The 18,800-nt window shown below is 43.5% G+C and overlaps 1 protein-coding gene and 1 non-coding gene across 2 annotated transcripts; one reads left to right on the forward strand and one right to left on the reverse strand.

The window, feature by feature from the left end:
* Positions 1 to 6,258: 6,258 nt before the first annotated feature.
* Positions 6,259 to 6,330, forward strand: TRNAP-AGG. The gene has a single exon. It is a non-coding gene; the product is annotated as a tRNA-Pro (tRNA).
* A 378-nt stretch (positions 6,331 to 6,708) lies between these two features.
* LOC102521904 (heterogeneous nuclear ribonucleoproteins A2/B1-like) lies at positions 6,709 to 8,046 on the reverse strand. Its single transcript, XM_032466369.1, is given in 1 exon segment — positions 6,709 to 8,046. A coding segment is annotated over 1 exon segment (1,029 nt). The 3' UTR covers positions 6,709 to 7,017.
* Between the last annotated feature and the right edge of the window lie 10,754 nt (positions 8,047 to 18,800).

Genomic DNA, 18,800 nt, shown 5'->3' on the forward strand with positions numbered 1-18,800 from the left:
GAGGCGTGTGCATATTCAGAACCCAGCAGGTGCCCGGAGGAAGAAAGCTAAGCCTCCATGCCCTGCAAAGGCACTTATTTTAGTCACATACACATGCTTTAGTATTTTAACTGAACATAATTTGAAAAACACTGACAAGATTCTGACACCTGCTACAACATGGCTGAACCTTGAGGACATTATGCTCAGTGAAATAAGCCAGTCACCAAAGGCCCGTATGATTCTGCGTAGATTGGTCCCTAGTGTGCTCAAATTCATAGCGACAGAACGTAGGATGGCGGGTGCCCGGGCTGGGGGAGGGGGAAAGGGGTGTTAGTGTTTAATGGGGATGGAGTTTCAGTTTGGGGAGATGAGACAGTTCTGGAGATGGAGGATGGGATGGTTGCACAACAATGTAAATGTACTTAACGCCACTCAATTGTGCACTTAAACATGATAGATGATAAATTTTATTCTGTACATATTTTACCAAAATTAAAAATTAAAAACAGAAAAGCACAGAAGATAACCCTAACACACCCCGATGCCACATCATGAAGAAGCAAATGTTAATATTTAGGTGTAATTGCTTCAGATATATGTTTTCCTTTTTCACAAAAGAAAGAAAACAGCAGGGATTAAGTTGAAGCCCTCCCCACCTTGTCATTTCAATTAAAAAAAAAAACAACCCAAATCATTTACACTGAGGAGCATCCCTCCCACTCTGGTCCTCAGGCTACCTCCCTTTCTTTGGAGGGAACAGAAATCACTAGATATTTGTGTTTCCTTCCAGAGATAATTGATTTCAGGCTGTTAAGTTGAAAAGTATACGATAATTTGGCCGAGTTTAGAAGCAGTATCAGAATGTTTAAAAGAACGTATTTCAAACCCATTTTTATATGTTTAATATAAAATTTATAATCTAAGATTTGTAATAACTGCAAATGATTTGCTTGGTGGAGGCATTTAAGAGTAAAGAATCAGAAATAAAACTAACCCAAGCAAAGCAAAATATGGCAAAAAAAAAAAAAAAAGTAAAGAATCAAATATACCAATTCTATAAATGCTGGCTGCAATACTTAAGAGATCCCATCCACTGCATTTCCAAATATGTATTCAGTGGCTTCTTTGAAAATGATGGTCCACTTTGCAAGGTGTGTAAGTAATATAATAGCTGCAATTGGAACCAAAGGCTTACGGGATGATGTTTCTAAAGGTGTAAATTTAAATTGACTCCGTATTTACAAAATAACCACCAAGACGGATTTCCTCAAATCCAGTGTTGTGAGTTTGATTTGGGGAACCGAACGGCCGGCGTGGCTGAGCAGAGGGCGCGGGGGAAAAGCGGGGGAGATGGAGGCAGGGAGGTGAGGAGAGGGAGTGTGAGCTGCGGGGCTGCGGGGCTGCGGGGAAGAGGGCTTTTATCCTCGGTGAGGCGGGCGCCATGATTCTGAGCAGAGGCGGGACCGATCTAACAGGTTTTGCATAATTTCCACCAGCTGCTGGGCTGCGGGGCGGTTACTTGATGGGTAGGGCAGGTGGGAAAAACCGGATCGTGGTGGTTTCTCCCAAACCCAGTTCAAAAAAATCTGAAGCCTTGACCTCAGAAGCTCCAGGACCCCCAGTAGGGAGGAGACCGCCGGGGCTCCTTTCTTAGACCCTTGACCTATCCACGGCTGCCCCCGCGTGGCCACAGCCTGAACTGCAGCAACGTCCTGCAGAACGCGTTTCCTTTTAGGTACTCGAAGACCCCCTTACGTGGGGCGTGGGGAGGTCGTGTAATGGATCCAGGCAAGAGAAACTCCCCAGGGGCGGGGATTCAGATGCTTGCCGGATAATCTGATGAGCAGCGGCTTCTCACAAAATTACAAACGGGAGAGATTCTCAGAGGAAGGATCTTTGGGCAGCAGCGTCTCCAAGGACCAGTAAGAGTTTTCCCCACCCCCTCTAAATGCTCCTCCCTGGGTCATGGAAACCATTTGAGCCCCACCCCTAGTACTTCTCCTAAATGCCTCTCTTCCTCTCCCTTCTGCTATCCTCAGGCCACTACCCAGGGCCAGACACCCATCACCTGGGCGATAGGTGCCTGTCCCAGCCTTCAATTCCTAGTCACCCACCCTAGTCCCAAAAGAATCTTTCCCCCCCTCTTCTCTGCTCACACACCTCCCGTAGCTCCCCAGTGCTCTGGAGAGCAAGTCCGAGCCCTTCTGCCTGGCACCCGAAGTTGCCCTACCTGCCCCACCATATCATCAGCATGAACGATACAAGAAATAACAACAACAGCAATGATAACAGCAACCACATTTACATGCTGCCAGGCTGTGGGTCGTGTGGTTTAAAGGTGGCTTCCCAACAGCCTTCTCAACTTCATTTTATAGAAGGGCATTCTGAGGGTTCGGAGAACTCAGGGGACTTCTCCAAGGTCACCGGCATGCATGTGAAGCCAATTCTCTCCAGCTCCAAAGCTGACGCTTAACTCCAGCTTTCTGTCCCTTCCATGACACATCCCTGGTGTGATGGGTTTAACTTCTTTGCGATTCCTCTGTCTCAGCTCAGGCTGCTATAATGGAATACCATAGACAGGGCGGCTTGAACAATAGACATTTATTTCTTACAGTTCTGGAGGCTGGGAAGTCCAAGACCAAGGTACCAGCCAATCCACTTCGCGGTGAGGGCTTTCTTCTTGACTTGCACACGGCCACCTCACATGACACAGAGGTACCTGGTGGAGGGCAGGGGAGGGTCTCCAGTGTCTCTTCTGATAAGGGCACTATCCTATCTTGAGGGCCCCACCCCTATAACCTCATCTAACCCCAATTACCTCACAAAGTCCTCATCTCTAAATATCATCATATTGAGGGTTAGGGCTTCTGTATGTGAATTTCTGGGGGATGCAAATATCCATCCATAACATCTTCCCTAGATATAGTGGAGCCTAATTCCCCTCCCCTTGAGTGTGGGTCAGACTTTAGTGACTCACTTAAAAAAAAACTTTTAATTTCAATACTCTTGTAGATTCACATGCAATCGTAGGAAGTAATATAGAGGGATCCAGTATACCTGTCACCCATTTCCTCCCGATGGTAACATCTCACGTAACTCCAGTGCAGTATCCCAACCAGGAAGCTCCTACCATCACTGACCTTATTCAGATTTCACCAGGTTTACATGCACTTGTGTGTGTGCACCTGTGTGTTTAGTCCTTTGCAGTTTTGTCACTTGATTGGATTTATCTGGCTACTGCCACAGCCAGGAAACATAACAGTTCCATCACAAAGATCCCTTGTGTTACCCTTTTATAGCCACAGTCACCTCCCTCCCCCGACACCTGGAAACCACTCATCTATTCTTCATGTCTACAATTTTGACATTTCAAGGATGTTATAAACTACACCATTTGATGAAATATTATTCAGCAATAAAAAGAAATGAAGCAGAGATACATGCTACAACACAGATGAGACTTGAAACTATGATGCTAAATGAAAGAAGGCAGTCACAATCCACATATTGTAGGATTCCATTTATAAGGAATGTCCGGATTAGGCAAAATTTTTCAGACAGAAAGTATATTAGTGGTGCTCAGGGCTGTTGGGTTGAGGGCAGGAGCTGGGGGTAAATGGAGCTGACAGGTAAGGGTGCAGGATTTTTTTTTTGTAGCAGTAATGAAAATGTCCTAAAGTTGATTGTGGTGATGGGCACACAATTCTGTGAATATACTAAGAGCTGTTGAATTGTACACTCTAAACAGGTAAATTGTATGGTATATGAATTATATCTCAATAAGGCAGTTAAAAAAGAGAATGTAATATCCATCGACAGATGACTGGATAGAGAAGTTGTGGCATATATAGACAATGGAATACTACTCAGCCATTAAAAAGAATAAAATAATGTCATTTGCAGCAGCATGGAAGGACCTGAGATTGTCATTCTAAGTGAAGACCAAAAGAGAAAGATAAATACCATATGATATCTTCATATGTGGAATCTAAAAAAAAAAAAAAAAGACACAAATGAACTTATTTCCAAACCAGAAACAGACTCACAAACTCATGGTTACCAGCGTGTGATTGATGGAGGAAGGGTCCCTGTGCCTAGGCTAGGGATACGAGCTTCCAACTTCTCACCAGAAGGTACAGGATTCTTTAAAGCCTCAAATACGCGGGGGCGGGGAAGGGATGAGTGTGGGAGACTCAGTGCAGTCAATAGTCAAAGATCAAAATGGAGCCTGACTTGTACAATCGGTGGTGAGGGGACTTTTAAGTGTTTGTGTCTGTAAACAGGGTCACAGTTCCATGAATGGTATCAAAGCCTTAGGTCAAGCTCCTGACCTCTGGAGGCAAACAGACTCTCCTGTTCCAGTCTGGTCTGGCCCGGGCAACTCACTTGCTCTGCACTTGCTGCTCAAGGGGTGGGTCCATCTAGAAACCCAGCCTTGAATTCCCTGCGCACGTCTGTATCCCATTCAGGTCCCAAGCAGGACTTGGTTAAATGTAAAGATTTTCCGGGGGCCAGGGCGGAAGCGGGCTCTGCTTGGCCACGTGCTACCTGCCGTCGCTCGGGCGGTGGTGGGGAGAGCGCGTCCTTAGGCACATTCCTTTAGCGGGCGCGTCACGGGCGGGTGGATGGGGCGACGCTCTGCAGGGCCTGCACTTCGCTGCTCCTCGCTGCACCTTGCGGTGGCGCTGGGATCGCATCTCCCGGGCGCTTAGCGGCCCCAAGCGTTTCTGCTGCGGCGTCTACCGCGCCGTGACCTGCACCGGCCGGGGTGGGGTGGAGGGGGAACCCGGGGTGGGGGGGGGACCCCAGAAGCCGGGAAATGGTGAGTGTGCGGGGCCGAGTGTCCCAGGACTGGAAGGAGGGGTTGGTAGGAACCGGTGGTGGCGGGACGCTGGACCCCCTGCGGTCAACACCGGAGTCTGCGGACCCCAGGCCTCCCGGGGCACCTCAGTGCCCGGCGGCTCGCAGCGTGCGGGCGGGGCCGGCAGCCGGGACCCGGGCTCCTGTCCTGTCGCTGAGCGGGGCGACTTCGGCTTCGGAACCTCTCTGGGCAGCTCTGTGCCCGCAGCCCCACGTCTCCCCGACATTTTGCGGTGACCACGGGGAGGTCAGTCGTGACCCGGTTTCCGGGGGTTCGTGCGTGGGGGAATCTGTGGCCATCTCCCCAGGCGGCGCCCGTTGTCTCTTGAGGTTTTCAAATATTTGGGAAGTAGGATCTTGAGTCAATGACCCTGTCCCCGCAGCCTAGCTCTTCCGAGGACTGGCAAAAAACTCCCAACATTCCAGGTCTCTCCGCCTTCCCAAAGCCAACTTCCCCTCCCCAATTCGCAGCATCATTATTGACTACTCCGTCCTCCGCGGTGCATTCAAACACACCCAGTGTTTTAATTGTTTAGTCTTTTTTCCAGTCAATGGATGGCTTTTTTTTTTTTTTTTTAGGATTTATTTTTTGTTTATGGATATTTTACCTGAAAGGAAATCAGAGATAACCACCTGGAACTACTTTGTGTGAAGTCCTTGTGCCTCTCTCCCTGGGTCCTCCCTGGACACATACATCCGATGGGAAGTCTTTTGGGCGGAGGTACCTCTTTGGAAACTTTCCTGGGTGTTCTCAGCTGTCAGCACTGACTGTACATTATCAGTTTGGCAACATTCCCTCCTGGACTCCTTAAACAGCCCCTGCTCAAGCCTGAGCTTTCAAACTCCCACCAGAAATGTTTCAGACCCCCCACCCACCCCAACACACCCATTAAGCACAGCCGAAGACAGTGGAAAGGAACACAGCCATCCCAGGGGCTACGCCTCCATGGACCTCAGAACCCCAACAGGAAGTCACCATGGGCATCAAAGGAGAGTGCAGGGTCATTTACGATTTGTTATCCTAGCAAATCAGAGCTGATACATGCATACATATATATACACGTATACACACATACAATGGTAGACTATTCAGCCGTAGAAAAATAAGGAAATTCTGCATTTGCAATAACAGGGATGGCCCTTGAAGCCATTACGCTAAGTGAAAGAAGGCAGAGAAAGATAAATATTGTATGTTTATATGTGGAATAAACCCCCCCCACAAATAAAAAAAAAATCATTTGTAGTTACCAGAGGCAGAGAATTAGTGGGAAGAGAAGGAGGATGAAGGATGTCAGAAGGCACAAACATCCAGTTGTAAGATAAATACAAGCAAAAGATGTAATGTACAAGAAAACCGTAATTCACACTGCTGTATGGTCTATGTGAAAGCTGTTAGAGGAATAAATTCTAAGGGAGGAGGGTATAGCTCTGGGGTAGAGCGCATGCTTAGGGTGCACGAGGTCCTGGGTTCAATCCCCAGTACCTCCATTAAAAAATAATTAAAGCTAAGCACCCCCCCCACCCTTCCCTCAAAAAGGAGTAAATCCTTGGAATTCTATTCATAAAAAATAAATATTTTGTAACTATGAGATTAATGTTAAAATTATTATGGTAATTATTTCATAATATTATGTAAGTCATATCATTATGCTGCAAATTTCAACTTATATAGTGCTGTATGTTAACAATATTTAATAAAACTAGAAAAATATTTCAAAAAATAGTGCAAAAGTTATCAGTGAAAGAGGACAATCTACAAATGTTTTTCCTTTGAAAAGACTTTTATTAGATCATTTAAATGTACAACAGCTTCTTCAGTCTGCATAGGCACTTCAGTTTTTTACAGGAATAATGTTACAGCTCATTCCCCTATGATCCTGGCTAATAGCTTTTCAAAACTTTGAGAGAAAAATCTTGCAAAAGGTTTCAGATGTCACCCGATACTTGCAAATTTAACATTATCAGGAGTGCTTCTACACTCTTAGAGACCACTACAAAGAAACAACAATTAAAAAGTTAAAGAAACTTTCTCAAAAGCAATTTTTTTCCCCACAGTCTTTCCTCCGCGGGAAGGTATTGTTCCTGTAATCCAGTCCATTCACGAAATGGCTCTCTGCACCTGCTCTGGTGTACGCTGCCATTTCGCTGCCTATTTATGCATGACTAAGAGTTTCCTTAAGATTGTGATTTCCATAACCTGAAGCTGTTCTGAGACCTCTGGGCTCTCATCCTCTCCAATAAAACAGTGAATCCCATGATGGATAGAAAGGAGCTTGAGTTGTCTTGTCTCTCCATGAACCCTACTTCCTCCACTGCCTCCTGGACAACGGTTTTCTCCACTGGATGACCCTCCCACGAGTATCGAGGCCCTCCACCACCACATCCTCCTCCTCCTCCACCGGGGCTACCTCCAAAACTGCCACTCCTGGTCCTCCACGTGTATCACAGCCACGCCCAAGTCCACCGACCACTTCTTAATCCATCAGCTCGTCCCTCAAAGGTACTTCCTCGTCCTTGTCTTGCTCTAACAGTTCCACCACCAGCAGAAGGTCCAAAACCAGCGTGGCCCCCTCTTCCACTGCTAGGACTTGGTACCTCCCGCAGTTTACGTCGAGACAAGGACTTTCCGACTTGTGCATGATGACCATTGATGATGTGTTTCTGCAACACAATCTTATCCACTGGGTCATGATCATCAAAAGTGACAAATCCAAAGCCTCTTTTCTTGCCAGACTGCCTATCAGTAACTATCTCAACGGTTTTAATTTTCCCATATTTCTCAAAGTAATCTCTAAGATGGTGTTCCTCGGTGTCTTCTTGAATTCCACCAACAAACAGCTTCTCCACAGTTGCTAGAGCCCTCCGGTCTTCAGTACCCTCTCTTGGCACAGCACGTTTGGGCGCAACCATTTTCCCATCAATTGAATGGGGTCTGGCAGCCATGGCGGCATCGACCTCGGCCGTGGAGGAGAAGGTTACGAAACCAAATCCTCTAGATTGTTGAGTTGCATGGTCCCTTATGATCACGCAGTCTGCAAGGTTCCCCCACTGCTGGTAGTAGTTCCTCAGACTTTCTTCTGTGGTTTCAGAGCTCAAGTTGCCAATAAACAGTTTACAGAATTCTTCCTGTTCTTTCTTTCTCCTCCAGAAAGTAACAGTTTTGAAACAAGTTTCCTCCTCCTCGTGCTCAGTCACTTCAGCCATTTTCCGGGCTGAGGGAGATCTCAGGGGACTGACACGAACCTGACCGGTCCCCGCCCTGCAGGGAGACCCTCGGCTGGTCCAGGAGCAGCGCGTGCGGGAAGCACCTGCGGGGGACCCGGCGCTGCTGCTCCTGCCTCTGTCGCCACCGCTGCCCTTGAATCAATCTCGAGCTCCTTTCAGTTTTCCTGCAAAACACCGTTCCACAGAGTGACCTTTCCTGATCCAGTAATCAAAATTCATATTATGTTTTCTGTTAATTTTTTCCAGCTTTATTTTTAAATTTTATTTATTTATTATTCAAAAAAATTTAAGTATAGTCAGTTACAATGTAATTTTTTCCTATTTTAAAATTGGATGTGTATTACAATCTATTTTCTATTTTTTTTTTTTTTTTCTCTCTCACTAAATTGGAGAATCAGTCAACAGAAAGCTGGTGTGGACTTTGAAGTTTTACATTGAAATACTATTCACTTATTGCGTTTCTCTTAGGCAATGCTCAGGAATTGTTCAAACTCAAACTTTTTTCTTTTCATTATTTTTTAGAGTGAAGGTAGGTATATTCAGAGGATACACGCTCCATAGAAAGAGCGTAGGCAGTCTCAGAAGGCCAGAGAGGCCACGAGGTGTAGGGGTGGGGTTTAAAGTAAAAGTAGATACACGGTCCAATGACAAGGGTGTTGGGCATCTCAAAAAGCAAGAGAAAGGCAAGAGAAAAAGCCATGAGGTGTGCGGTTGTTGGTATTTATGGGCTTGGTAACTTCCAAGAAACCTCTTTTTTCCCTGAATTTTTCAAATAAATTCACTCAACTATAATTATAATGGCGTAATCTCTTCTGTGGTAGAATGCAATCAATTGCCCTTAAGATTTCAAATCCTTTTTCTCTGTAATCCAGTCTAAGACTCTAGTTGCAATAATCTGTTTAAAGCGTAAAGCTCATCAGCGCATCTTTCTTTTGAAATCTCTCATTTCTGTCCTTAGATATATTTTTAAAGGGGGAAAGCATGAATCTCATTTCATTCCTGTTGTCCTGCCATAATTATCAACACTACCCTTTTCAAGGCTCAAGGTGTCCCGTCCGCAGGGAAAATTGCTTGATCCTCACATTTATACAGCACTTAATATATGCCACTTGTGTACTCAAACCCATGATTCCGGTTTTCACTTAACAAAGTCATTGCCCCAGTTTTTTAAAAATCTTGATGAGAAGGGTTAATAGACATGAGACAGAGGAGATAAGGAGGAAGAGAAGTAAGAAGGGAGAGAGGAGGAAAGAATTAACTACAATTTCAGTTGAAGACATTAGGGAGAGCCTGACTGATGACATATTTGAGCAGAGCACTTAATTACAGAAAGAAAAATAAAACCAAGCACATGTGGGTAAAGAATTTTCCAGAGAAGAACAATTTGAACAGCACAGGGTTAAATACGACTTCCAGTGCCTAGTGATGCTGGTTTAAAAACAAAAATCTGGACCATTTTTCCCAAGAAAGCTTCAGATCCAAAAATATACAAACTCTTGAATATGCCTTAATACTGACACCAAGGAGATAACTTTCAATAAGACAACTTCTTGTTTTAAGAGCTGAATTCTGCTAACTTAAAGAGATTTTACAGAAGAAAAAGTGATACAAAAGGACACTTTTACCATCCACATGGATTCCACACTCACCAGAATCAGCTGATGGGGAAAATGGCCGCACGCAGGTCCCCCCATCTTCCCCGGGCTGTGCTGTGACCCGCTCCTGAGATGCAGACTGTCGGAGGCTGGCTGGAAACTGCAGACTTCTGCCTCGGACTGCACTTTCATGGAAGGTGGACAATCCAATCAGCAGGTAATCCTGAGACACGCCCTATCTCAGATCAAGGGGATTACAGAGATTCTTAAATCATTATACACGAAGACAATAGTATGGGGCTGTTGACTCTGTTGTATACGGTCTTAGATGAAAACAATACAACACATTTGTGTTACGTGTATGGGGCGGTATTTGTAGTTTCTCTCAACTTTGTAAGATTTCTTTTCTCCCACTATGGATAACTTCTACAAAAATAAGGATGGAAGTTTCTATATACAAAAATTTATCAAAAATTTATGGAAATAATAATGGAAAAAAAATAGATTCGGTTTAAATGTTTATCAAGCAAAGAATGTCCAGGCTCACACAGGCACCCCTCGTCTATGACAGTGTACCCTAATAAACTCCTTTCTATTCCCATACCTTGTCTCTGGTAAATTCTTTTACCAACCTGCCCATCACCATGTCGCCGTGCGGGCCACCCCGTTGTGCACGTGACATTTGGTGGCCCGTACGTGGCTAGGACTCTGTGGGAGCCCTTTGGACGTCTCTCTCTTCCTCCCTCTCCCTGCAGGAGTGTCCGCCTGGCTTGATCAGACACTCTGCTCTGGAGGCCAGGTCATCAGGGCAGGCTTCCCTCTATTTTCCTTTCCTCTTTTATACCTTCCTGCTGCCCCCTAGCGTTCATAAATCCCCTGAAGTCCTGCCGCAGACTGAGGAACCCAGGCCGGGCTACTCCCAGCGGGCTCTGAAACTCGGTCTGTGACAGAAATGACCCCCGGCCCGTAGTGGTGAATGCACAAGGGAAAGTCATCTTTTCTTTTCTAAATATCCTTCCTCCATCTCCCTCTTCCTCTATCTCTCCCTTCCTCTGAATCTGGCCCTCAAGACTCTCCTTGGTTCTCGGGCCCAACCACGAGATGCCCCTCTGCGCCTTCTGTCTGTTTTTTGTAGATCCCGCCTCCAGATTCGCCCAGTCCTCCTGCCTCTGATCACCGCGCCAGGTAGAAGTTGCCGGTGGGAGATTCCCCCATTTTTTCTTTGGTTTTTGGCCCCTTGTGTTGGCTTTTCAGCCCTTGTGCTGGTTTTGGCCCTTGCGCAAGTTGGGAGCCTCTCAAAGTAAGAGGATGCTGGAAGGTTAGACTTTTTCTTTCTGGCAGACACTCCAGAATGGAGGTTGCACTGTTAGCCTTTCTCTTCCTGGGGTAGAACACCCTGAGATAGAGTTTGTGCTGTTAGCCTTTCTCTTTTTTGGGAGAACGCCCCAGAATAGAGTCTGCACTGGTTTCTTTCTGTCTTTGCTTCTGTTACCTGGGATGCACCCTTGGGTTGCATTTGAAAGCACTGGAATAAGTTCGGTCTCCAGACCTTAAAGAGACAGTGCCTTGTCTTTTTCTGTAACACCACCTGGCCCCAATGCCAACTTCCAGATCAGGAGACTTGGCCCTTTGATGGGACTCCGAGCTATAATACTGAGACAGGAAGGGGGCAGGGCACAACCTTTCAAGGAATGACAGCAATTAACACCAAGATGGTGGAAGATTCAGCTCCCAGTTGGCCTTGAGGATTAAGAGGTTTGACTTCTGGTAGACCTTGAGCTTCATTATATGCTCATTGTAACAGCGTGATGAATAACATGTCCGCAGGAGCCATGACAGTCCCAAGGCTAAAGAATGGGCGGTGGCCCAGTTCCTGGGAATCCCAGCCCCTTCCCCAGGGTAGCTGGAATGGTCACACCTGTAGGCGTGTGAAGCTACCGAGCCCATAAAAACTGGCAACACCACGCCTAACGGCCCTTTTTCACTCCCTCCTCTTTGGAGACAGCCCACACTCTGTCTATGGAGTGTGTACCTACTTTTACTCTAACCTGAGCACCCAATTCCCACACCTCTTTGCTTGCCTTTCTCTTGCCTTACACTCTATGCAGTGTGTATCTCTCTGAATAAATCTACCTTTACTCAATTGTGGCTTGCACGTGAATTCTTTCCTGCAGAAGCCTAGAACCCACACCTGGCCAGGCACATCCTAGGGGCTCAACCGAGACCTGGGACATGGCCCTCCTCACGCCCCACATCCGTTTTCCTGCATCACAAGTGTTCATGTAAAAATCTTTGAGGTTTTCTTTCTGTTTGAAAATTCTCAACATAAAACTGAATCTTGAGAAAACTGAGATAACTGAGTGGAAAAAATAGGGGAATCCAAAACTATAGCTGAGGACTTCAGTACCCTCCTCAGCAACTGACAACAGTAACTGACAAAAAGGCAGCAAGAATATAGAAGATCTGGTCAACCATCAACCATCAGTCTCAAGCAGACATTTGTGGAACACTCAGTTGAAACTGAGTGGATGCTTCATTCAACAATAGCAGAATACACATTATTATCAAGACCCCATGAAATATCCCCCCAAATAGAGCATATTCAGGGTCTTTAAAAAAAAAAAAGCACAAAATAAAAAGAACTGAAATCATACAGAGTATGTTCTCCGACCACGAGGGAACCAATTTTAAAGCAATAACATATAGATGATGAGAAAATCTCCAAATAATTGCAAATTATTCAACACACTTGTAAGTAACCTATTGTAAAAATAGAAACTCTCAAAGGAAATTTTAAAAATAGGTAAAAGCAATGAACATGAAAATACAGCATGTCACAATTTGTGGGATGCAAATAAAATAGAGCTGAGAGGGAAAATGGTTGCACTATATGCTTACAGTAAAAGAGAAGAAATGTCTGACTTGAATCATGTGAGCCCCTTCCTTAAGAAATTGAAAAAGGAAGAGGAAAGTAAACACAGAGCAATTGGTAGGAAGGTAATTATAAAAATATTGACACACCAATGACTTCTAAAGCCAGTACAACAAGGAGGGGTATAGCTCAAGTAGTAGAGCACATGCTTAGCATGCATGAGGTCCTGGGTTCAATCCTCAGTACCTCCTCTAAAAATAAATAAACCTAATTACTCATTACTGCCCCCACCCTCCTCCAAAATAAAAAAAAATTATTAAATAATACAATAAATAAAATATTAAAAAAATAAAATCAATACAACAAAATGAAACAAAATATGATGAAGTATTATGATAGGAAATAAAATTGCTGATTAAATAGAGATACATTTTTTTCAATAGTTACAATTTTGCTAGGAGCTCATTTTCACCCGAAGTATTTGATTTAAAGTAATAAGGTTAGAACCATAATATCACTTAAGCAGAGATGTTGATTCTCAAATTCACAAGACAGGAAATTTTTTCAAGGAGAAATAATAAATTTCTGGGGTGGAGGGGAAACATGAGAGAGGTTATGGACAAAGGCAATATTATGAAAACATTCTTTAAAGTCCATTGTTGGAGGAAAAACTCTAACAAATTGAATTAAAATGCAGAGGCTCATGGAAGCTTAGTAATTGATAAAGTTGCCAACTCAAGTAAGTTAAAAAATCATGATTTAAAAGGATGAGGGAAACATTATACTAGTAAAAATAGGCTAAATTCTGCATTCAGAAATAAAATGTTAATTTTAAATTTAATTTAAAATTGTATTTTAAATTAAAAATTTCAAACTCTGAGTTTCAATAACACATGGGAAAAGCAAGTGTAAATTAAATACTTTATGCAGATGTGAAACTTTACACGGTCAGTTGACGAAACAAAACAGGCAAGTTACAATAAAGGTATTCTGAAAAGATCTTAGTTATAAAATGAGCTTTCTGGGATACAGGAGTGGCTATAGTCATAAGGATGTGCTTACTGTACACTCAGTGATGGAAGACATGGCTAGATTCAGTAGCAGAAGCTTTGAGGCTAGTCATTGATCTACGGGAGAACAGCTATCTGTGAGTCTTGGTGACTGAGAGTAGTTGTTCACCGAGACGTTTAAAAAAAGAGGGGAAAATCCCCTGATGAATAGAGCTAAATCTGTTTTGATTGTTTTCTAATATCTGAATGAAAAAAAAAACAATAATGGATAGTTATACATAATATGGATAATATTATCTGAGTGGTTTATTTATCAAAAGTCTGTTATGCAGAGAAAGGTAAACCTTTTCAGTATAAAAAGCTTAAGCCTCTGCTGCCCTTCAGAGCTGTCTAACCCAGAGACTCCCCACCAGGCTGCTGAGTGACATCGTCTGGACATGTAGGCTTCCTCTCTGACCACCTCCCCTCTCTCCAGTAGGGTTTCCCTTGCCCTTCTTCCCTTCTGAGTAGTGATTCCCATGTTACAACCTCTTGAAGGTGTCACGATCCCAGGTACCTCTCCTGCATGCAAACGAGACATTTGCCCAATAAAGCTTGTGTGTCTACTGCCATCTAGTGGTCGTATCTTTTTCCTTGCTCAACCTTGAAACCTTTCAAAACCCTTATAGGACTGGCATGGGAACACGTGAGAAACAGATGGGAGCCAGCAGCTTGTCTTGGCTTGGCTTCCCCCTCCTACCAGGGCACCTTGAAGACCCTTCTTGATAGCTTTATCCTTTATGTCTTGTTTGAGAATTTGTCTCGGGAGCAATTTGACAATGATTTGACAATGAATAATTTTTTCCAATTTACTCATTTAAGAAGACTTACTTTATGAATAATTCCACTCAAGTATAGCCCTATTCAAGAGTACATCTAAAGCAAGCAGACGAAGGCAGATTCTGTTCTGGTGTCTGTAAAAGTCAATATCATGGTAAAAACTGGTTGAAGGGGAGAGTTCCAAATACGACTATTCCAAATAGAGGGACACGAAAAAGACAATCTAATTCATATAGGGAGCTTGATTGAATTCTAGTTTCAAAAAGGCCACCTAAAAGTTGAGATTTTGGGGAAAATTTGGAAAATGCACTGCATATTAGATGACACCAAAGGTTTCTTAATTTCTGAAGCGTGGTGTTTGTATCATGGTTACACAGGACAATCATCCGAGTTTGGTGATTCTTATTGAAATACTGAATGGTGAAGTGTCATGATATTTTCAACTTTCAAGTGGTTTAGAAAAAAGTTATGTCTACATACAGTCAGTTCTGGGATAATGCTTGTTTTGAAAACATGATTTTATTTTCTGTGTCATCCAATATATTAGGGGAAAACTTGAACATAATGTAAATTTTGTATTGCTTCTGTGCAATTTCATCTGCAAGGCACACAAACGAAACGCGAGTTTAGTGTAGGAAACCGCACCCAGCTGAACCTAGTCGCAACGGCAGACGCAAAACGCATGTGCACAGCTCGGAAATCTACCAGCTCAGTCAGTAGGTGTTAGGAGGGATCCCCATATCCATCTTGGGTTCTGACTCACTGTGGTTTCAAGTAAGCCTCCTTCCACCTCTTGAGAATAACTCACAAGGTCCAAGCCTTCTGATGACCCCTTCTACAGGCAAAGGACAGAACTCTTTCAGGGTAAAGTGTTCTATATCCTGTAGTGGTTTTGTAATTCTTAACTATTCAACAAATGTAAAACTGCTGTTTTATTAGATTACTATTTTTTTTATGTCCGGGCAGTTTTTGAGTATTGAACCCCAATTCCAGTTTCCCCATAAATCCTGTGATTTTCATCCTATGATTTTGCAAAGCATTGGTTAAGAATACCTATGAACAAGTGTTGTGTAAAAGCAAACATCCTAGGAAAGGACAAGTTCCCGTCCACTGGTGGAAGCACTTTCATTGGATCACGTGTCCCTGCCCTGTTGCCACTCAGGGAAAGGGGGCGGGCTTATGTGAACTGTCCAATTAGGGGTGCAGCAAGGGGAGGTGGGTGGGGCGACGCTCAGCCAACCACGTGGAGGCTTCTTTCACCTGCGCCTGATGCCCCAGGTGTTTCCGCCGCCGCGTCTGCAGCGCTGTGACCTGCACTGGCAGCGGGAGTGGAAGGGAGGGCGCCGGGGGACCCCAGAAGCCCGGAAATGGTGAGTGTGTGGGGCCTGTGTCCCAGGACACGGGAGGGTTTAAATCTGAACTGGGGGCGGTGGGATCCTGACTCCCCCATGGTCAACTCCGGAGTCTGCGCACCCGACTCTGCCCAGGACGCCGCTCTGACCTCAGTGTCCCGTGACTCGCAGCATAAGGGCTGGACCCGCAGCCTGGACCCCGATTTCCTGTCGTGTCACTGCGCGCGCTGACTTTGGCCTTGACCCTGGAGCCTCTCTGCGTAACTCTTCGCCGCAGCCTCGCGTCTCCCCTAGATTGTGCGGTGACCACGGGGAGGGTCCTCAGTCTGGGTGTCTGGGATTTTATGCGTGGAAGAAGCTGTGGTCTGTGGGGTCCCCACTACCTCCTTTCTCCCAAGGGGACTCGCTGTCTCCTGAGTTTTCCAAATGTTTGGGACGCACAGTCTCAAATTCACAACACACTCCCTCCATCATAGCTCTCCCAGTGTCTGACAATAAATCTCTAAATTTCTAGATCCCTCCCCGCCTTCCCAAAGCCAACTTGTCTCTAATTCATGGCATCATTATCAACTAATTGTCCTCCGTGGTGCGTTTGAAGAGGTGCCGTATTTTGTTATCATTTTCCCACAGCCAATGAATTGCTGATTTTTAAAGGGTTATTTATTTTTGGTTCGTTTGTTTGTGGATATTTTACTATGAGAAGAAAGCAGAGAATAACCACCTGTAACTGTGTTGCATGAAATCTTATGCCTCTCCTCCCAAAATCTTTTCTGGGCACAGACATCCTATGGGAAGTCCTCTGGGTGTGGATATCTCTTGGGAAACTTCCTGGGTCATTTGTCCTGTCAGCATTGCTCCTCCCTGCGTTTGTCACACAAAAAAGATTTATTCACTTTTTTTTTGAAGTCTCCATTTTACAAAAGTGTAAACTGAAGAAAGAGGTGAATTTCAGAAAAGCAAAATATAACAATTTTACATTGCTGGTGTTAACATTTGTTTCCTTTTTTCATGCTCTTAGCAGGTGTTTCTGAATGTGGTTTGCCTCTGTTCCATGGGAGGCAGGCTGCTTGCCTGTCCTGCTTCCCATATTTCTTTCTTCCCTTTAGATTTCTTTACCCATGAATATTGCAGCCCTTTGGCCCTAGATTGTCTTAGCACTTGAACTCTGCAACTGTAAGTTAATTGAGAAATTCAACGTGAGGAAAGGCAGAAAATTATGGAACCAAAGAGAGAACCTCAAGGTGTAAGATGAGTGGCTTTAAGTTTTCAGGTATGTTTCTGATTTTTACATCAGTGTTTGTATGTGCATGTCCAGAGAGAACATTGAAATTTAAAAGCCTAGAGCAACTGAATTCCTGTTTAATTATATATAAAATGGATAAACAGAAGGATTTACTGTATAGCACAGGGACTTATATTCAGTCTCTTGTAATAACCTATAATGGAAGAGAATCTGAACAAGAAATATAAATATAAAACTGAATCATTTTGCTGTATACCTGAAACTAACATAATATTGTAATCAACTATAGGTCAATAAAAAGAAAGTTGTTTGTATTTGTATTAATTGCATTTCTGAACAACTGAAAAAGAAGCTTTTAAAAACCCCAGCATCAACAGCATCCATATAATATAAAGCGTAGGAATAAATATAACCAAGGGGGTGAAAGATATCTACACTGGGAACTATAAGACATTAAGAAAAGAAATTGAAGGCATAAAGAGACAGGCAGCCCATGTCCATGAATCAAAAGAATTAATATTGTTAAACTGTCCATAACACCCAAAGCTATCTATAGAGTCAATGAAATCCTTATCAAGACTCTGATGGTGTTTTCTGCAGAAATGGAAAAGCGAATCCTAATATTTGTAGAAAACCACAAAAGTCCCTAAACAGACAAAGCAATTCTGAGAAGAAAATCAAAGCAGGAAGCATCACATTTCCGGTTTCAAATTATATCCCAAAGCTACAGTAATCAATACATATTGGTAGTGACATAAAAAGAGACATATAGACCAACAGAACAGGCTAGAGTGCCCATGAATACACACATAGAGTCAACTAGTATATGAGAAGAGAGCCAAGAATATACAATGGAGAAAAGACAGTCTGATCAATAAATATGCTGGGGGGAAAAAAGACCTACCGAAATCTAAAAAACAATCGGAATATGTAACTGAAAGAAAAAATAGAGGAATGCAAAATTATACTTGGAAAATTCCATACGCCCCTCAGCAATGGACAGGACTCCCCAACAAAACGTCAGCAAGAATACAGAACTGAACGACCGTCAAGCACCGGTATCAAGCTGACGTTTATAGAACAGTCAGATGGATTTTTTAAGACAGTCCGTGCAACAACAGCACAATGCACATTGCTATCAAGTCCCCATGGGGCATCCAGCAAAATGGAACATATTCTGGGTCATTTAAAAAAACTCAAGAAATGGAAAGAATTGAAATCATACACAATGTGTTCTCTGACTGTAGTGGAAACGGTTTTCAGTCAATGGCGTAAAGAAAACAAGAAAATCTCCAAACGACTGGAAAGCATTCGACACACTTATAAATACCATATGGTAAAAACTGAAACTCTCAAAGGAAAGTTTTTTAAAATAAATAAGAATAAGGAATATGAAAATACAGCATGTCAAAATTTGTGGAATGCAAAGAAAATAACGCCGGGAAGGAAGTTCATTGCACCATACGGTTATGTTAGAAGTGAAGGATGTCTGAAATCAATCGTCTGAGCTCCCGCCTCAAAAAATTTAAAACCAAAGAAGAGAATAAACTCAGAGCAACTGGAAGGAAGATAATAATAAAAATAATGACAACTCAATGAATTCTAGAGCAAAGACAAGAGAGCAAATGAAACAACATATGATAAGGTTTTGAGAGGAAATAAAAATTCCTGCTTAAATAGGGGTACACCATCCTTATCAGTGGTTACAGTACTGTTGCACTCATTTTCATCCAAAGCATTCGATTCAGCATCATAAAGTTAGAACTGTAATATGATCTTTGGAGAGTAAAGATGTTGATTCTCAAATACACAAGGAAAGGAAGTCTTTCAAAAAGAAATAAG

This window comes from Camelus ferus, chromosome 22, assembly GCF_009834535.1.
Source record: "Camelus ferus isolate YT-003-E chromosome 22, BCGSAC_Cfer_1.0, whole genome shotgun sequence".
NCBI lineage: Eukaryota > Metazoa > Chordata > Mammalia > Artiodactyla > Camelidae > Camelus > Camelus ferus.